We start from the raw sequence: 21,247 nt of genomic DNA, 5'->3' as shown, positions 1-21,247 counted from the left end.
GGTTGCTCTCTCTGGGCTGAAGAGATGGGGCAGCAGGAATGCTGTGTAATGTAAGTAAATCAGGAATGTTTAAGACGACGCGTTTAGGTTTATTTCTGTTTATTTTTTAAGACTTGTGGACTCTTCTGTGCTAACCCCAGATGCTTTTGTTTGCTTGTAACCTTTAAGCTGAACCCCCAGAAGCTAGTTTGGGTGCTTAATTTTTGGAATTGCTCTTTTAAAATCTAGCAAAAGCCTAAGTTCCAGATGTATTTTCTTCCTTTTTGTTTTTAATAAAATGTATCTTTTTTAAGAACAGGATTTGGATTGTTGTGTCCTAAGAGGTTTGTGCCTATGCTGTTTGATTAGCTGGTGGCAACAGCTAATTTCCTTTGTTTTCTTCTCAGCTCTTCCCTGGGGGGTGAAAGGGCTTGAGGGTACCCCACAGGGAGGAATTCCCAAGTGCTCCTTCCTGGGTCCAAGGGGTTTTTGCATTTGGGTGTTGGCAGCATTTACCAAGCCAAGGTCAGAGAAAAGCTGTAACCTTGGAAGTTTAATACAAGCCTGGAGTGGCCAGTATTAATTTTTAGAATCCTTGTGGGCCCCCACCTCTGCACTCGAAGTGACAGAGTGGGGAATCAGCCCTGACAGGGTGTGTGTGTGTGTAGAGGCGGGGAAGGGCTAAAGTGTAAAGCTTTAATTGTGCAGTGAACGAGGTGTGGTTAGAGGGCCGAGACCAAGCGCCCAACACTAGTTTCATAGCAAAGAGACCAGGGAAGCTGCTTTAACTCTTACATCACTTTTATTTAAGCTCTGTGGTCAGTCTTGTCCTTCAGAACAGCTCCATCAACCATCAGCCATCACCGCAGCAGGTAGGGCATTTCACCCCCACTGGACAGGAGACACGGCTTCTAGTCTCGCACGAGGTAAGCCACGGAAATAAAACACCGAAATCATCCACCCACCCACCCGCCTGTCGCTGGGACATGGGGGCTGCCGCCTCCCTCGCTGTGTATTCACATTCAGCCACCTTTCCTGTTCAATCCAAGCAACCATCCTTTACCTCCCCCACTAAGGACGGCACTGTTGCAGGAGCAGGTCCTTTGTCTAAGCAGCCTATGCCAAGGTGTGGGCTTGTCCTAGCTGGATAGAGACACCCCTGTCTGACATTGCTGAGGCTGGACCGCTACCTCTGGAAGGTCAAGACTTGGGCGCGGGGGGGAAAGTAGTGTGATCCCTTTGCTATGGGGTTGGGGAAGCTAGAAGATCTATGGGACAATTTATTTGAACCCATGAATACAGAGGAGCGAAATGAGGGCCTGGATCAGAACCATCCCTGGATTCGGCTTTGTAGAACCAAAACCCGATCAACCCAACCTCCCTCTCCATTTCCCGAAAGGTTTTACCCATCTCCATGTGGGGGCCATGAAGGAATCTGGCGATACCACCAGACCTTCTGCTGCAGCACAGACAGAAGGTCCTCCTTTGTTGTGTGTGTCAAGAATAGGGGAGAAGGTAAAAAAGGTAGAGAGAGATCAAATGTTCCTAAGTTTAAAACATGCACTGGAAAAATCAGGCAGCTGGTTTCAGAGGCTGAATTTCTGTCTCACTCTTTCTTTCTGGGGAGGATAGAAATCCTTTCGCTTTGCTGAAAAGCAAAGATCTCGGTGTCTCTTCTATGTGGACAGCTCGAGTTCAAATTTGTCCAAGGCAACTGGACTTCCTTTGCACTGCCATGCGACACTGTGGTCTGCCTACATGTCGTCCCCTCACCCATTGTAGTACCGTCCTCCCCCAAAGACTGCAGAAGAGATGTCTAGCTACAGAGATGTCCTCTGCCCCCTCTCCCCTCCCACACACAGTCCTTTCATCTGACATGATCCTTATGCACCTCAAGAGCTGACCATGTTGCTTTTGTTCTGCCTCTCATATATGTGCCCAGATCTGGGGTGAATGTGGAAACAGGCTTCCAATCAGACCCACTTTAATTCCTGCTAGCCTGGAGACACCCCCTTTCTTTTAGGATGGGAGCCGGCGGGAATGGCCCTTGCCCATGTGTTCTCGTGGCTCAGCAGTGCAAGGTTGCATCTCTCTGCAGGATGCAAAGACCCCAGGGGTTTTCCGCCACCACATCTCCTTCTCTAAAGGGTGGACTAAAGGCAGATTGGTAGAGGAGGCCAAAGTACATTCCCATTGCCAGGGTAGGTGGCAGGGAACTGGACAGTGATGGCAGTAGGTCTAGTTCAGAGCAAACCCGGCTCCGTGGCTGCCAGACATTACCCCATGGCACGTTAAGAGGAAAGAGCAAGAGAGAGAGAGAGGTCTAGCATTCGAGTGGAGGCAGGTGGCACTTGAACTTGTTTGTGAAGGGAAGTGAATTGGCCAGTTCTCTGGGCAGAGGAGGCCGATCAACGAAGCATGAACCCTAACAGTACCAAAGGATCCAAACCAGCAAAGATGAAAGGGAAAGGATTTCAAGGCCCTGTGTCTGTGATTAGGGGGCCCATTGGCCCTTCCATGAGCTAGGTGCTACCATGGGCTGCCCCACCTGCTCCGCGTGCCAGCTAGGGGGGCTGCACACTTTGGGATGGCCGTAGACCAGGAAGAGCCGGTGCCCCCTTCCCTGATCTCTAGAGGCTGCCAACCTGGTCAGCACAAAGCAACAGAGCCATTCAGTCCGACAGAACCCACCCCAACCCCAACCGGCTCATCCATTTTCCTCTGCAGGGGGGAATGATGTCATCGCTACAGGCGGCCATGCTGTTTTCCCAAAACAGGATGTGGCGCTGCGCACAAGGAAAGGGTAGAGCCAGGTTTTTAGGGAAGTCCCGGGAGGCGTGGGCGGAGCCTGGTTCCCTCATGGCACGTTATTTCCTAACGGAAGCAGTCTCTCTCTCTCTCTCTTTATATCTACATATTTTAGCCTGCAGGAAATATATGAGGTAGTGTGGACACAGCCGTGCTTCTGTGTGAGTCAGGGAGTTGGGGGACAAGCAGGATGAGCTCAGAGACAAACCTCTGGGGCGGGAGCAAAGAAAGTACATAGAGCGACCTTCGCTTTTAGAACCAAATATACAAAAATAAAAGTGACCCAGTCTGTTTGCGAAGGCAGGAGCTGGGCTGACAGCATCTGATGTGTTATTCCCCCCATGGGGCGTCTTTAATACTGTGGTGGTTTCCTTTGCATTTGTGCAAGGAGCATTGGATACTGGTTTGGTGTTGGAGAACCAGGCGGATAGCTGGGGGCGCCTGGCTCACATGTCCTTGTGGATCAGCAGTGCGAGGTTGTGTATGTCTCCAGGATGCAAAAGATCCACCCCAAAATTAAGAAAAATAAGAGTCTGTTAACTGAAGACACGTCCCCTTGTGCATAACTGTCCATTCTTTGTCTCTCCCATGCTGTACCTGGGTGGAAAAGGTTAGAAATATCCCTGAAGCCAACTATTCTCCAAGACTTTTTTCCCTCTTGTTCCTCTTCTTCTTCTTTTCTTTTTTTCTAATACAAGTGAACAAGGAGGTGACGTGGAGATGAATTCTCTTATCTAAAACACTTGGTGGTTGCAGGAACTTACACTTTCATATACATACACACGCACACACTCCAAATATCAAAAAATTCACAGTCCAAAACTAAGACGATTTAAAAAAAGTTAAAAGGCCAGATTCTGTGTTGGCTTTTATCCTTCATTAAGAGCAAGAAGATTACCTGAAATTCTGATTTGTTTTCTATATTCTGCCTGAGTTCACTTTAAAACTCCAATCAACAGGTGCACAGACGGACCTGGGGTGAGCTTTAGACTTTTGGAAAAGAAAATTATGGTGTCTATATCTACATATTTTTCCTAATTAGAGATTTTTTTTTTCTTTTGGTTTCAGGTTATATGATAGAAAGTTCTAGGAAGATGTTCCAGAATCCATTGTCTTTCCTGTGCCCAAATTCAGTTCCCACACCCTCTGGGTTGGGAAGAGTCAATGCAAGAAGTTGGGAGTAGGGGAAAAAAAACATCTCTTCTGCTCTGGGGCTGGTTCTGAGCCTCTTTCATTGCAAATGTCACATTATTACATTTGGTTCAGAAATCTTTACCATTTGGCTCTTTGAACAGGGCTCCCGGTCCCAAACGGTATTTTCAAACAAGAGAGTTGCAGACGCAGACCCGGGCCCTGGCTGGGAAGTTTCAAAGTAGTACAGAGATCACTTTGTTTGGAAGTAAAGTAGAGTTGGGAATTTTAGACACGGTGTAACAAGGTTTGTGAAGGAATCAGCTCCAGGATCCTCTTGTGTAAATGGTGTAAAAATTGACACTAGGGAACACAGACACTTGAGTGGGTCTGGGACATTCCATCCAACAGAGGGCAGTGGTGCACCCACTCAGCCGCCCACTGACACACACGCGCATGCACATAGCCAGCTCGCTACTGGAGGGTGATGGGGCCAAAATTAGAAAAAAAAAGATGCAAACAAGGGGAAAACGTCAGTGTATGACACATAGATGAAGGTAGAGAGTTCCCTTGAGCACTAATGAGCAGGTGGATACTTAACCTAATCATGTCAATTACAATTGCACCAAAATTTAAAAACAGGAAAACCCAAACAAAAATTCTCAGTGGCTGGGGAGAAATCAAAGGCCTTGGTTAATACGTGAAAGGTCAGGAGATGTGAAGAATTGGCTTCTTTGCTTTTGCTTGACTGTGTGCTGTTGTTTTAAACATACTGTTCCTTAGGACAGATGTATGGTGCCCGGGAACCTGGTGGCGGGCAGCAAAAGGAGACATCAGCACGGTGAGGATACAGATCTTCTGGGAGGTATGATAGGGGGTTATAGACACGGGGTATTTTCTCCAGATATTGATCTTCAGGTGAGCAACAGCAGGTCAGGTGATCACTCGCATCCGGTATCTCTGAGTGACACTTTCCAAAGTTCTGGGAGAAGAGACAAAGTCAGTGAATAGAATCATGCAGCTAAAATGCAGTAACAGGCACTGCTATCTAACTCCCTGTGAGATACCCTCAAATAATGAATAGCGGCAGGGAAAATAATGGAGTTCTGTCAGGTTTTTTGCAAAAAACAAACTTCACATTTCATCCTGGGCCATTTTGGCACTGAGAAATTTCTGCCTCACCCCCAAATATGCTCATTTTCCCCATGAAAATTTGCATACTTTGTTCCCAGTCCTGCAAATCCTTTCCCAAGGGCTTAATTTTACACAGGTGAGTTTCAATGGGATGATTCACATGTGTAATATTTACCTTAGGAAGGAAACGCATAAGAAGGGGCATGATAAAAGCATAGATAATAGACACAGGTGTAGAGAAGGGAGATGGGGAGCTTCTGTCCTCCCTGTCTCATGACACAAAAACCAGGGACGGTCAATGAAATTAAAAGGTGGCAAAATTCAAAATGGATCAAAGGAACTCCTTTTTCATGCAGTGCATAATCAGACTGACACACCCTGCCACTGGATGTCATTGAGGTCTTGAGCTTAGCAACACTGAAAAAAGGAGCGTACATTTATACGGACAACAAGAATAGCCAGAATTAAAACAGTTAAATGCTAACCAACATTTTGGGACCAATATTAGATCTCATGCTTCAGAGCTTAAACCAATCTACTCCTATAAGGATTTAGGAGAAGCCCTCATGTGCGGGACAGATTGTCTCAGATCTACCTAATGCAGGATTCTTATACACCTTCCTCTGGTGCATCTGGTGCTAGTTACTGTCAGAGACTGGATACTGCACTAGATGGACCTGGAATCTAATCCAGTCTGGTTATGTCTATGTTCCTTTGTAAAGTGTGTTTGCAGGATCAGGCCTTGGAGGGTGAAATGGTTTATTGTCCAAATAAACCTGCATATCCTTATGCATGTGCTTAACTTTATGCACTGGAGCAGTTCCATTGAAATCACTGGGACTACTCAAGTGAGTAACACTAATTGTGTATGTCAGGTTTGCAGGGTTGGGGCTACAGTGTTGAGAACTGAAATGTCCAATTTGGAAAAATATCGTGGATTTGGCTCGGACACAAGACCATTTCTTTCAAGGTGGGAAAACAGACCCAATCTTTCCTCCATAAAATCGTCCATTTCTTCCGGGGGCAGAGGGAGGGAGGAAGGGAGAAGAATGCAGTGCTGCTCAGATATTTTGCAAAATCTGGTTCTTTTCTGCAAGCCCTGAACAAAATGCAAACGCTTTGAATTCCAAGGTGCTTGAGTTTTTGTTGTGATTGCTTTGCCCAGTTGTTAATAACAAATGACAATCAAATGTCACTTGTTCTAGTGCAAAATCACCAAGATCTTTCTTTGCTGGGTTTTCTGCGAAACAAAAGGGATGATTGGAAAGAACATCCGCTAATGCTCAGCTCCCTCCCCTCTGCTCATGTGTGTGTGGGGGACAGAACCAGCATGCTCAGTGCCCCAGGGAAATGCAAAGTCTTCACAGGCCCTCCCTTGGGGCTGGCAGTGGATTGGAATGATTCCTTCCTGCCCACACATTTCTCTATTGTTTTGAAACCCTGCAAGCTGATCTTGGTGAAGCATCTAGTGGGGACATCTCTCTGCATCCCAGGCACCATTACAACCACCTGGGTACGTCAATTGCCTTCCGCTCCTGCTTCCTGTTCTTTGGTCTCAGTACATTTAAAAGGACACCTGACAGCTCTTTTTCCTATTAGGCAAAGACTGGCTTATCCGCTACATTTGGGGCTCAAGAGGCCCTACTCCTGCTTTGGTTTTCCATCCAAGGGCTAGCTCCCTGGGGATGGTGTTCTTCCTGGCTAACTGATTTGCTGAAAGGCACTCAAGGGAGTGAGTGGGCCAGCTTTGATGTGTCACACACCAAAAACGAGGGCTTGCTTTCTCTCAGAGACACCGCCCTGCATTTAAAAATAACACCCTTAAATCTTGACCCATCCAAAGCTCTGTTGTTCCACACCCTCATGGGGGCAGGGGTTGTCTTGTGGGTCCAGCGCTTAGTGCAATGGGGCCCTGCTCCTTGATTGGGGCCCCCGGTGCTACTACAACACAAATTAGATATAGAGTCTAGCCTTTTACTTCTCTGAAGCCTCTTTTATCCAAATTCATTGTTCTCCATTCTATTGAGGTTTGGACTACAACAGAGCATTATCAGCTGGGGGAGGGTCCCTGCGTGGTTCTGATACTACAAAGGCTGATCAAATATTGAGCACCCTGGCCTATGTTCTTTTAAAGCTGTTGCAAAATGGATGCAGTTATCGGCAGCACCAGACAGTGAGCTGTTCACTGGCCGTATCCAAGGAGCATGCACATCACACACCCATTCATGCAAAATCTGGCTCATCCTCCTCCCTTTTCCCCAGTCCATCTCAGTTTAGGCAGGGGAAATCAGGACAAAGTAAGGAGAGGGGAAGAGAGATCAATGCTGCCTACTCTATTGGCAGATTATCTCCCATGGTTTTTCCACCTTGTTTTATGCTGAGCTGCTACGGGCGGGAGGGGGTCAAGGAAGAAACCCAGGCCAGCCTGCCAATTGTGATCCTTTGGGTTTTCAAGCATCCTGAATTATCTTTTGGACAGTCCTCTGCCTGTCTGGTGAACCAGTAGCATCTATAACCCATGGCAACCAGAACACAACACTCCCATGAAACAATGCAGCATCGTAGATGAAAGGAACATTCTCCTCTCCAGGAAGAAAGCAGCCTGCAATCATTTTTTATGCATGGGCTTTGCTTTTGGCCTGGCTGAAATGCAACTTTGTCTTGGCCCCATCCCTTGCCACAGGTTGGAAATCCCCAAAATGGCGCCATTCAGTGCTAGGATTTGGATCCTCAAGAAGAAAAGCCTGAAAGAACAGAAAGAGCCTCTCAGCCCTCTCTCTGCCAGCTCCCGGATAAATATTTCACCAGGCTGCTTTAAAAAAAATAATATATATCCAGAAAACAAAATGTCGCTAATGATTTATTGATGGCTCTACAAAGCTGAACTAATGTGCGAGGCAGCAAACAACCTGGAGAGCTGCATGTTCTCCAAGCAATTTCAGGGGCCAGGGAGTGGCAGGAAAGGGGGTGGGCTGCTTCTGGGAGTAATGGGTTGCAATTAAGGGATGGAAGATTATGCTGAACATCAGGAAAACCAGTCAGCCTGTGCAATGGTCTCCCCAGGAGATGGGGAGGAACCCTGTTGCTTGAGACATTTAAGGCACCAGGGAAGGCGCTGTAGGGAATGATCCTGTGTTAGTCAGGAGATGGATAGGATCATAATCAAGCCTTAATTGCTACCAGTCCATTAAGGTTTGCCACACAAAGTCCCCCTGAGCTTCAGTGGGCCCCCCTGAAGCCCCACGTGGTCTGGCAGTCAGCCACACAGCTGTTTCGGTGCCCTTTCTGTGGCTGTGTCAGTAAATATTAAAAGACTGGAACCCAAGGCCCAGGCCTACAGGACAGGAACAGTCACACCCAGCCCAGGACTCAGCATCTGTACCACAAGGGCAAACACAGGGGTGCAGCAGGTCCCTACATAAAGGGGGCTGTTAGCACACACATCTCGAGCATTCACACAGCAGGGAGTGAGAGCAGCTGCCAGGGGAGAACTATTGCTGATCAGATAAGCAATTCTTCTGCTTCTACAGAACATGCTCCTATCTCAAGCTAGCTCCCTGCTTACCTCTAACTGCTCAAGAGTCTGAACCCAACCTGTTCACCTCCCACCATGTAAAGGGGAGACAGGCCTTTCCTCCTCCCTCTTTAGAGCCAGGGTCATTAATCAGTCTCTGCACTTGCTGCTGAGAACCCTTGATCAGCCTCACCTGGAAGGGACTTGCTTCCATGCCTGCCAGCTGAGCCAATCCATTTGCAGAGGCAGAAATCCCTATCTGAGCAAGGATTTTAACCCCTTCCCGGCCAAGAAGTGGTCAGGGTTTGCCCACTTTACCAGACTGGGGATGTTTGTAGCAAAGGACGCCACCACCCAGTGCGTGGGCAGGTGTGCAGTGGCGGGCACAACCCTGGAACTATGGGCAAGGAGGTCTATAATATTAATCCCAGCCGGAGTTGTGCATCACGTGTGGCACAGGCGTTTGTGCCGGAGTAGGGTGCAAATGGGTATGTCAGAACTGGGCCTACAAAGGGATTCATTAGCATGCTGGGTGACAGGCATAGTGCAAAGGAGTGGCTTACCCTAGCATAGCACAGAGACATTAGAAACGTGCTTCCTTAACTGGATCTTATGGCCTGGTGGTGGATGGAGCTGAGCTAGAGATGCAGGAAGACACTGGAACACAACACAGCTGAGCATTGCGCCCGGAGAAACACAGGGGAGCTGAGGGGGGTACACCCCAAAATGCTGATAACCTGGGGAAGGATCCCAAGGAACAATGAGGGTCTGATTTAGGGACCCTGAACCATGCTGAGAGGCCAATGCTGAGGCCTCAGTAATTGGCTAGTACAATGACAGCAAAGCTATTATGATGTAGCCCAGAGCAGGGATCCTGAGACATACCCCAGGGCTAGGGCCCTGAGTTATAGTGAGAAATCTTTATGGATTTGCTGCAAAGACCATTGGGAAACCATGGAGATGGGCCTAAATCAACCCCTCAAGGACCCATGAAAACTAGGGGCTTCCCACTGCAGATTGAAATGTGCTGCCTATTGCCCATCACTAGAAATACCAATACCCAATAGGGCTGCAAGAGATGGCCAAGTTACAGGGCTTGCTACTCCACTGCCCAGCTCATTGGGCCCAATTTGCCATTGCCCTGCAGCTTGCATTGCCATTTATCCTGGTGTAAGGCAGTCCTAGGCTGAACCGTGCATTGCACGTGGTGGCATAGGCACTGAGGCAGCATTGTGTGCTGTTGCACCAGTGCACTGTGCACAGGTGTAGGTGATCACCCAAGGCACAGGGCAACAGAAGATCAGCCACCTTGTGGCCGCTTTTCCACCTGAGCAAGGTGGGTGCAAGAACACTGCCATCCTGCCTTGGTAGCACTGTGTGACCACAGCAAGGCAGACCAGATTTTGGAGCTTAGGGGGAAAAAAGCATTCCCTGGGCCCTCACACCTTCCTTAAGCCTGTGAATTCAGAAGCCAAGACTGCTCGCCACTTTGCTCACTTTCAAGTAGCAGGAGGGAAGGGGATTGCACACCCCCTGTGTTTATTAACAGCTCTGACAGCCAGTGCCCTGCGAATCTCTACCTTGTCCCTCTGTGACATTTCTGCAACCTTATTTACCTCCAACAAAGTTTGAAATGAAATTATGGCTAATTAAATTTCGCTGCTACACGAATTTTTCCCCCACCTCTTGTGTCTGCTCTCCCCACCTTCACCTCTGATGCAATTCCATATAACGCTTATGTTAGCTGGGATATTTATTTTAAATCATTTTAAAGAAACTGATTAAGTAGGGTGTCAAAAAGCCATCCATTTCAAACAGCCCGGCAGATTAGTATTAAACTGCCTTTGTTTGATTAACATGTTCTAATTCAGTTTCTCAGTCACTCTAGTTCCATCATTCCCCCCGCCCCCCTTGGAGCTCTTCTCACATCTGAAAGTCACTCCTTAAGCATAAAGAACAGGAGTACTTGTGGCACCTTAGAGACTAACAAATTTATTAGAGCATAAGCTTTCGTGGGCTACAACCCACTTCTTCCTTAAGCATAGTTATTAGTGCTGTGAATTGTTTTTCCCTTGTGACCTGGTAATCACCAATAAATCTGCTCATCCCTTGCCAGGAATGAATTCTAACCCGGGTGAAGGAGGGGATGGGAGGGGGAAAGATATTGGCCAAGATCTTGATGTTTGGTTAACTTCATTTCCATGAAAATCAGAAGCAGGAAAGACAGAATTACAAGTGGGGAATATCTGGAGAGGGCTCTGTGCCATCTGGCCTTACCCAATACATTATCACTGACTGCTTTGGAACACTCCCCTGCAGTGGGATTTGAACACAAGACCTTCTACACTGCTAACTACCATTTGAGCTAATGGAATAGCTGCATTAGCCATAGGCTATTATCCTCTAGTGGGCCAGCCATGGCTAGAGGAAGGGACAGATGCAATAAATATCCTTTGTTAGCATACTAGTTGTTTTCCTTTAGAGGCAGCTACTCTGGACCATTTGAGGTTAACTAGAGTTCAAGTCTACTTTTCTAACACTATCCTCACAAGCTACAAACAGGATTTGAACCCCAGGCTCTACAGACTACTGAAACTGAAGCAGCAACTCTACTAACCAATAGCAGGAAGAGGTGATTATCCTCTAGGGGACCAGCCACTCGCAAGGGATGCTAGCTATATACACCATGTTACATCCTTACCAATGGGAATTACTGACCGGTTGGGCGATACCCATAGCACTGGGAAACAGATATAAGACTCAAGCAGTTGCCAAAGTACTGGCGTCTTGCATCAGTTTCCCCACTGTGTTTATAAACTGACTCCGCAGCACTTTTATAGCCCTTTTCATCTTCAAAGTGCTGCACAGACTTTAGCTAATTCTCACAGCACTGCTGCTCGTTTGACACCTTATCTATCACAGAGCTCCTTGATTGCTCACCACACCGGGTATATAGTGAGTAATAGCTGCAAGGATCAGGGAGAGGGGCTGGGACCAAGAGAACTGGGTTCTCGTGAGCAATTGATTCTCTTTGAGCTCTTGGATCCAGACCCAGAGGGTGGATCTGAGGTTTGGTTAGGAGGGGCCAAGCCCCTCAATGAGGAGCACACACAAATTATTCATGCAGGAAGCTCAGCGCTGCAGGATTCCTTGCCGAGGCTTGGTCTCCACTTAAAATGCTACAGCAGCAGTTCTGCTGCTGGAGCGCTTCAGCGTAGCCCCTCGGTACAGAGATGGGAGGGGTTCTCCCGTCCGCGTAGGTAATCCACCTCCTCAAGAGGTGGTAGCTAGGTGGATAGAAGAATTCTTCCCTTCACCGAGCACTGTCTACACCGGGGGGGTCAGCATAGCTCCGTCTCGCAGTGTGCGTGTGGATTTTTCACATCCCTGAGCGACAAAGCTAGGCCAATGTCAGTTTTCAGTGTAGACCAGACCTAACTCTAGCATAGGTATTCATCTGGTATTCATTGCTGCAGTATCTGACTGCCTCACGTGCCCTAATGGATTGGGCGTCGGGGCAGGGCTATTAACCCCACTCGAAAGGTGGGGAATGAGGCCCAGATTACAGTGAGAGTTAGGCAACTAATTACCTTCAAAAATCTGGCCTAAGTCACTTGCCCAAGGTCACGGTCACTGCTGAGAGTCTGGATTTCTGGTGTTCATCATTTCTGACCCCCAAAGGATGCAGAGCGCAGGTAATTCGGGGATGGAAATGAAAGGCCTGCGCCGAATAGGGGCAGGGGTTCGGGGTTTGATGGTGCTGAAGTATCATGATCCGTTTGGATGCATCCAAACAGCAGTAGTGGCTAGTGCAGTGGGTGGGGACTCAGGAGACCAGGAGGGTCTATTCCTAACTCTGCCACTGGCCTGCTGGGTGACCTTGGGCAAGTTACTGTGCCTCTCCATTCCTCAGTTTCCCCACCTGTAAAATAGGAATAATGTAATTGGTAGAGCACTTTGAGATCTATGGATGAAAAGCACCATCAAAGCTAGGTATTATTAAAATGGAACTGGAAAACTGGCTTCTACTGTTCTTGGATGCAGCCTGGATTTGTGGATTCAAATCCAACCCCTTTAACCATGAAGGGGTTCACATCTGAGGTTCTGGTTCTGGCCAGTCTCTGGGTCTGCTGGTACTTGGACAGCAGGGCTGGGAGTCTGCCTCCTGGTTTCATTTCCTCCTGACACGTTGGGGTCTTGGAATCTGTCTCGTGATCTGAGCCGTCCACATAACAGGGACGAGACGGGAAATTCTCAATGTGAAGATTTTTTTTTTTAATAAAAGCATCAAAAGTGAACCCCAGCCCACGCTGTGTCTGAGTGGGGAGATTTTGCTGTGGTGAGATTACACTTTCAAAGCACCGTATGACCGGCTTTATTTTTCCTTCAGAGAAACCAGGAGGCTTTCCAAATTTGGATTTGGAGGATTACTGTCCTTGCGCTGGCAAGAAAATCCCCCACCCCGGGAAGAAAAGGCAAGACCTCCCAAGATGGATTAGAGAACGCTCCCCTTCTTTATAGCTCTGAGAACAGCCTCCCGTTGCAGCGCAAGAATCCTTTGCAAAAGGAGGGGATAAAGGGTGGGTAGATCTCTGCTTTCAAACCTCTCACCTTTTCCTGGGCTCCCTGCTCAGTGTAACTATAACGTGCGAGGCTGTGCAAGGGCGGGGGGTCAGAGTTAGGAGCTCGGGGTGGGAGCAGAGGAGAAGGAGGGCAGGGGTCCACAGTGGAATCTCTCGCTTGTTTCCCCTCTGCCTGCCAGCCCCTCATGAAGGGGAAATTATGCTTAGCCTGCAGCTGCCTTTTGGAAGCTGCAAAGGATGGATAGTATCAGAGGGTGGAAATTCAGCTCTGCTCATTTCGCCAGGGATGGGTTTGGCCCCCCTGGATTATGCAGCCTGGATCTCGCCTGCGCCTCCAATAGGGCTCTTGAGCCTGTAGGAAGAATAGGTTTGGATCAGGTGCTGTAGGAATGGCTGACAAAGGGCATGCTGGAATGAGATGCCATGTCCCTCATGGCATGCCACTGTGGGAGCTAGGAGCCAGCAGGGAGGAATAACTCAGGTCAGCCGCCTGGCACAAAGACATGGCTCTACCTGGAGGTGAGCTGAGGGGGCCGAGACTCACGTCTCCATGGGGGTCTGTGTCAAAGTGTGAACCCCAGCCTGGTGAGGAGCACGTCAGAGATGTGAAGCCCAGTGGGTCACAGGGATCCTGGTGAGCCCACACGATGTGCAGTGTGCCAGTGCCAGTGCCGCGTGTGTCGGAGGGAAGCAGGGTCTGGGGTGGCGCACCACAGAGGAGGGAACGCAGGACCCAATGTGGGGCACGTGGGAGAGGGATACGGGGTGGGGCACCTTAAAGGGGGAGAGACATGCAATATTCCTGGGCCAGCCGAGAGCATATCACGCCCAGATCTCTGCCACTACCAACGGCCCAGCGGGGAACGTGTCCCAGCGAGGGAGGCTGGTTCTGATTAAAGGCAACGTCTCTGTTGCCTGTTGGTGCCAGCCCCTAAGAAATCCCGGGCGGTGGAGCCCTCTGCTTGTCAGCCTGGGTGGGTGCTGTACAACCTGCTGGGACCCAATCTATCCCTACAGCACCAGGGCAGGGCTGGATTCAAGAGGCCCAGTCCACCTTCCATCCCAGTAATGGTAGCTGGGACACGGAGCCTTCCGGCCGGTCGTCTAGAACCCAGCCTGGGTTGGTAGGGAAGGCTGTCTGGTGCCCTGCATGAGGGTGGGTGGTCACAAGCCCATTGCTCCAGTGGCACTAATCGGCCTCCTCCTCCATCTCAGCGGGTAGGCCGAGGTGAATGGCCCATGGATCTGCGCTCCACCCTGCCCCGAGGGGAGGGCTGGGTTGGCCTGGTTTGCGTGGGGTGGCTGGCTGTGCCGTGACCCATGCTCTCCCTGTCCGTTGGATAGAGGCACCCAGCATATGTGGCTGACAACTCAGCACCGCCCGCCTGCGCTAAACTGACAGCGGAACCAACAGGATAAAAAAAAAAACACCCAGAAACTTACTGTCCGCTCTCGCTCGTTACGTCTACGAAGACCTTGATCCTCATTCTGCATGCAGTACACGGGCGAGACACCGCAAGAGAGAGAGGTTACCGTCCGCTCTGGGCAAGGCCAGTGGCAGACACTTACCTACCGGCTACTGTGGGGCTCTACAGGGCTCCTTCCAGCACAGGGAACCAAGGGGGTCTACGGGAGGGTGGCAGGCAGACCAGACCCATCCGACTCACTCACACAGTCACTCCAGCCTCTGCAGAGACCCTCACCCCAGAGTGTCCCCTCCTCATGGGGACTCTCACTCCAGGTGCTCCTGTCCCTGGGATGCCCTTACCCCAGACTGTCCTCTCCCCACAGGGACTCACCCCCCAGAAGCTCCTGTCTCTGGTGGGACCCAGACTGTCCTGTTCTGCAGTGACAGGAGCAGGGGACCAGCCTGGTGGCTGAGACATACCAGGGCTGGAATGGGTCCGAATCCTTGTAGCATTTTCCAGCAGACCTTTGTAAAGCTACTTCCCTTCCTTAACGTCCTTCACCCTGCGCCACCTTCTTCCCCTTCCCCGGGTGCATCCCCTCCCCTTACTCCCCCCCCTCCCGCCCCCGCTCCTGCCCTCTCGTGCCTTCCCACTCCCCAGGCAGTCCCCACTACAGTCTCAAAGCCTTCGAGTGCCCCCTGTCCCACGGGGTGCGCTCCATCCACCAATACCGGGGGCCTGGGTTCAGCGCATTCCCTCGCTGCAGCAGGAGGAGGGAAATTTAAAGCAGTACCAGGGCTGTCACTTTGCTTCCCTCAGGCAGACCCTGCCTCACCCCCTGCCTCTGCCTGCGCCCTTCAGTCGCTCAGCCCAGCAGCCCACTCCCTTCCCTGGCTGCCTTGGGCCTCAGAGACATGGTCCATCTGCTCGGAGGCTGGGACTTTCCATCTCCTCCCGGGGCCTGAGCTTGTCCCCTTTGAGTGGTGCCACAGCGAAGGAAGGGGCAGGGGGAGGCGGCAGTCACCTGAGACACACAGGTAGGAGGGGCACGGGGGCATCCTTCCCCTGATAAATGGTCTCCGAGCTGTTTGGCCACGTTGAAAGGCTCCGTCGGCCAAGGCTGAGTGCCAAGGCGTGCCCGCCGCAGAGCAGGCCTGTCCCTTCCCTGCAGGGCTGTGACGACAGGGCCGCGCTGGCCGCTGTAGGGACTGCGTCAGGAGAATGGGAGATGGACGCATCTCCCTGGGGCTCACTGAGGCCCACGGTTGCTAGGGGGCCCCCTGACCCCACACAGCAGGGAGGGAGCGGGCTGGCAAGTGGAGGCTGTCCAAGAAAGGGGTGTTACCTGAGGCACAGCTAGACCACGCTCTAAGCCAGGCTCCCATCCTGCTGAAGGTAGCAGGAGGCGGAGAGTCACGGCTGGGCCTCGGGCCCAGGGAGCCAAGGGTGGGCAGCTGCGGGGGGGTTAAGTTCACTCCATTCCCAAGATCCCTGGTGGGACATGGACAGTCGCTTTGGCCAGTCACAGCCGCTCCCTCCCCCTGTGATAAAGGATCCCGATAATGGGGCCTGCAGTTCTTAGCGGTTCTCCTCCCCAAAGCCCCGTGCAGCTAGCTTCCCTGCCCCTCTATGCCACTTCTGTGCTGTCACAGCCCCAGCCCCTTTGCCCCTTCCAGGGAGCTGCCCTCGCTGCCCTACCATCTGCCTTAGGAGGACCCTGTGGTCACCTTGTTACCTTCCCTAGCTGCTCTATCCCTTGATACTGGCTGTCCTGGCTGCTTTGCCTTGGACGCCAAGTATGCCAGGCTGTCTGAGTCCTCCCTGCCAGCAGCTCCCCATCTCTTCCCCATCAGTCAGTGGTATTTGCATATCGAAGAGTTATCTGTGCCATTCACAGCCCTGAATGAGCCATATGGATAATAGCTCATTATTATATGGGTCCAATTAGCTAATTTATCAGCTGCCTCCCAGCTCTTCCTATGGCTCCGGCCATTACACGGCCAAGCTGGCTTTGCCCACACCACCCACTAACCCCACTGCTCCAGGCTGAAGGGTGCGGTGATTTTTTGGGGTGGAGTTGGCAGCAGAAGTGGAGGGCGGGGTTCAGGTTCTGAGGCCCCCTGGCCAGCAGGGCTCAGTCCTCCAGCAGTTGTGAGGAGGAAAGGAAGGGGAAGTGCCCCCTATTGCTCTTGATCTGCTTGTCCCACTCATGGAGTTGGTGGTCTCCAGATTTCTCTGCTGTCTGGAAAGATGGAGTGACCCACCATGGATGGGGATAAAGGTGAAGGGGACCTGAGAGATCCTGGGGACTCATCCTCCCCCACTGCCTGCCTCAAATTGTCACCATCAGCTGGAGATGACCAGGACCATTTCCTGAACTAAGCTAGATGTAATGGGACCTAGATCCAAACAACCCTGCTTTGGGGTTCTGCAAATCCAAACCATGGCTGGCCAAGTTCTGCCCCTCTGCTCACGATGAGAGGCAGGGCAGAGCTGGGACGAGGGATCTGGACAGTGAGGGAGTCCTGATCCAAACGTCCTGTCTCAGGCTCCTCTGTCTAATGGCTGAATTGAAAGGCTGGACCCTCCTGGGCCTTAGCGCTCGTTGGATGGCGCTCCAATTCCAGATCGGAGCTCAGTGTCTAGCCCCACTGCCTGCTGCCCTACAGAGGGTTGAGCCTTCCTTGTGCAATCCAGCTGGCTGAGGGTCCATTGGAGCTGGGCCTTTCTAATGGAAACCAGGGCATCTTCCGCAGCCCCAGAAATTCCCCAAGCCTCGTTCTGCGAAGAAAACCCCAAAGCACAGCCATAAAGAGCTCTGCAGCCGAGAAGTTGGAGGAATTGTCTCTCAAGTCAAGCCCCGGTGTAATTCCATTGCATTGGCATAGCTGCACCCAGGATGACCCTGGCCCTAGGTATCGCTCTCTGCAACTCCCCATGCCCGTGTCCTAGCTTCAAACATCCATGCAGCCACTAGAGCCCTTTGGATGGGGTCCTGGGAAGCTCTTTTGTTTGACTGTTAGCGGGAAGTTCCTACGGTATCACACGAGTTTGGAGATGGCCCTGAGCCACCTAAATTAGGCTCCATCTTTTAAATGCCCCCAAAGCGTGTGGGGTGTTTGGAGCTGAGGTTTTTGGCTGGGGATGCCCACAGTCTCTAGAGGGCACCCTCTTCTCTGGGCCCAGACCTGGTCCCTGGCATCAGAGACTGCAGTTGAGGGGAGTTTGTGACATAGACGAAGCAGAGAAAAAAGTAATTAAAGAGCAGAGACGCAGCTTGTGAACTATTGACAAGGGGCTGGATGGTAGAATGACACGGTGTCTTGCCCGGGCTGGTTAAAGAAGAGCAGAGACGTGTTATATTACAGGATAAACCACTCCTTGTGAGCCAGGGCCAAGGGTTATTGATAATATAAACTCACACACCTGGGTGAGGTGCAGAGACTAGAAATGGTGGATTGGCTGCAGGGTGGGGCGGGCATCCACACACACACACACAGTCGTTCACACATACACAAACTCATTCTCTCTCTCTTACACAAACACACACACTCACTCTTATAGACCAACTTTCTCCGACACAAACATGGGAGCGATGGGCAGTGGGCAAGCAGCGGTGGCCATGGTGAGTGGATTTTCTCACCCCCTGGCTGCGGGAGGCCATGGGCGGAGAGGGGAGGGCAGGCCATTACACAAGAACAACACTCTTCCTCTTCCAACCCCCTGCCTGGGGGCGTTTCCACTTGGCGAATGTCCCGGCTGAGTGTCAGCAGGAGCACTCTCTTCTCCCATGCCCCGCGGAGCTGAGCATTGTCGCAGAGCGGGGCTGGCTTCCCGGCCACGAGGAGCAGGTGGCCATCATCTGCCTGACCCAGCTGCCTCCAGTTCTGAGAAAGAGCCAGGCCCTGGCTTCTCAGATGGGTGCCCCTTGGCAAGAGCACTTCCCTCTCCCAGCCAAGCTACCTGCCCTGACCCACTCTCTCTCTTTCATCTAGCTTGCTAGCCCAGCATTTCTAGGGCACTAATCCTTACAGTCCCCAAGCCTCTCTCCCCCCCACTTCTCATGACTCGTTTTCTCCAGTAGTTTCTCATTCACTCTTGCTGGTTCCTTCCCCTCTCCCTCTGCACTGTGTAACTAGAGTTCCTCTGACCCACCTTGCCTTGTATCGAATGCTCCTCTGCACAGACCCAGGGAGCTGCCCCTGGGGGAAGCTCTTGAAAAACTTCTCTCAACAGGTCCCATGGCATTCGGCTTCCTCTTCTGCACATCTTCGCTTCGGGCTACCCAGGCGATTCCAACCGGAAACCCAAACCACGACCCCCACCCCACTCCACTCCCACTGCTCACTTCAAACTAGGTCAGCTTGACAGGGGAAAACCAACCAGAAACAAACATTATCCAACCCGCCCTGCCCCCAACCTCTCCACACAGCACGAAGCGAAAGGACGGGCGCGTCATGCCGCTGCAGGCCGCATGCAGGAGAGGCGAGGCGACAGCGTTCTTGCTTTCGGTTCTCTCTGGCCGGGCCCCGCGAGGACCGGAGGGAGCATGCAGCACCATGGAGACACGGGTGTGGGGGGAGGTTAGTATGCAACGGGAACCATTCCACGAGGGAGGGAAGTGACAGGAGGTGGGGGGAGCACAGATTTCACCAGAAGCACAGAAAGGAGAGTGCGTTTGTGTACCTTGAGGCCAGAATCTTAGGGGAAAGGCCTAGAGTGGCATGCGCTAGCGTAAGTTAGGTTGGATGGTTGCATACTCGACTAGGTCTCCGCCAGCTTGGATGGAGCTCCGGGGGCTGGGTGACGAGGCCAGAGCGGATGTGTCCAGCTCTGCATAGTGGACATGACAGTCCTTGGTGCCCGAATTCTAGAGATGAGAGAGCAGTGAGGTGTGAAAACACAGAGGGGATAGCGGGGAGGAGAGAGAGAGAAAGAGCATGACAGAGTGCAAAGAGGGGGCGGGGGTGTCATGGGTGGGAGGGGTCATGCCAAGAGGTATGAGAAAGGGCAAAAGAGACAGAGGTGTTAAAAGAAAGGGGGAGGGTGTGAGAGGGAGGAGAAGAAAGACAAGAACAGTGAAAGGGGGAGAAAAGATAAGAAAGGGGAAAAATGAACAATCGTTATAACTAAAATCCCTGAACAAAGCCAGGATCCGAATGGCATTTCTCCCCATTCGTTAGCCGAGCTGGGCACTTAACCTGTCTGAGCGGACACCCCGCCCCAGCGTCTCCTCCACCCTGGCTGAACGGAGGATGCATCCCCACTTCCAGCAGCTACTCCCCCCTACGGACGGCTCCATCTTTGGGAAATGGGGGTTGAAATCCTGACCCCATTGAAGTCAATGGCAAAGCTCCCCTTGACTTCAATGGGGCCAGACTTTCTCCCCCTGGGAGGGTGAACTGGATTCAGCCCCCATGTAATGGCAGTGCTGCCCAGTTCTGTGCCCCCTCCAGGAGCAAGCACTCTCCCTGCAGAGGGTCTGCAGGGGGCGACGGGGGGAACGTAACCCAGAATCAGGGGTAATGCTTGTATTTTAGGCCCCAGGAGAACAGACGCAGGTGCGAGTGGGTGGGTATGGTGGTCAGATCCCTTGTGATATCCCCAGGGCATTATATCCCTAGAGCACTTTTGAGACACACTGGTTGTGCTACCCAGCACGAGTGAGATCTCACACATGGAGCTCTCAAAGCCACAGCTTGGTGCCCAAAGGGCAAGAAAACACCCTTCCCCTATGCAGGACACTGGGGTTGGGTGGGGGTCCGTCCTTGCCCCTATTCCTCCTCCTTGCTAGAGCTCTAGCTAGATTGCTAGTTCTTGGGGCAGGGAACACCTCTGTGATGTGTCTGCAAAGCACCCAGCCCATCTGTAGGTGCTCAGCAATCTTGCATGGACAGCATGATACATACCTGGCCTCCTCTGCAGGCTTCCCTCCGGGGACCTCCAAGTGTCTCAACAGTCAGTCACGAGCAAACCTCCTGGGAGGTTTGTTTTAGAGTGGGCAAACTGAGGCACAGAGCGGGGCAGTGACTTGCCCAAGCTCTCACACAGAATCAGTGCCAGAGGTGGGAATAGAACGCAGCTCTCCTGACTCCCAGCTCTAAGGAGCACCACAAACACCCTCTATAGACAGCATTTCGGGGGCAGCCTCTGATCCCACCCACACAAGGTGCCTGTGTTCACCAAACAAGAAGTGTGTTTGCTACGGCTCACCGGAGGGCAGGCGGGATGCTTCCAGACATGGAAGCCTCTTCTCGCTTCCCCTCCCTGAGCTACTGCATCCCGTGCAAATTAGGTAAAAGGTGTTTAATTTGAGAACGTTCCCCGCTCTGCTTCTGAACAGTTCTCAGCCATTTACCAGCTGTGGCAGGGCCATTTCCGGAGGTTTATGGCTCTGTGATAAGCCGTTTTAAATGCCTGTTGCTGCACAGGGTGATTGGTTGAGTCATCGTCTCTGACTGTCTTGCTGTACCGTCTATCTTGCTATAACTCTGGGGGGCAGAACCCCTCCACCCAATGGGGTGGTGGGAAATGAAAAGCAAACAACGGTGGTTCTTCCCCTATCAAATTCCCCACGGGTGCCCAGACAGGCTGGTCTTGGGAGGGGAACCAACAGACATCAAGGTGCATTCTGTGCTGCACGCTGGGAGAGGGAGAGCTGGTGGGCTAGCCACAGAAAACCCAGCGTA

The 21,247-nt window shown here is 51.5% G+C and overlaps 1 protein-coding gene across 1 annotated transcript in view; it reads right to left on the bottom strand.

The window, feature by feature from the left end:
• Nucleotides 1-830: 830 nt before the first annotated feature.
• Nucleotides 831-21,247, bottom strand: part of NECTIN1 (nectin cell adhesion molecule 1) — a 156,330-nt gene continuing 135,913 nt past the window's right edge. Inside the window, exon 9 of the mRNA XM_024196645.3 lies at nucleotides 831-4,900. Within this exon, the coding sequence (XP_024052413.2) occupies nucleotides 4,682-4,900 (219 nt within the window). The 3' untranslated portion in view covers nucleotides 831-4,681. The remainder of the gene's footprint in view (nucleotides 4,901-21,247) is intronic.

Source organism: Terrapene carolina, unplaced genomic scaffold, assembly GCF_002925995.2.
Source record: "Terrapene carolina triunguis isolate 2854851 unplaced genomic scaffold, T_m_triunguis-2.0 Scaffold374, whole genome shotgun sequence".
Taxonomy (NCBI): Eukaryota; Metazoa; Chordata; order Testudines; family Emydidae; genus Terrapene; species Terrapene triunguis.
The sequence above is the reverse complement of the archived record's forward strand: the minus strand, read 5'-3'. Positions and strand labels throughout refer to the sequence as shown.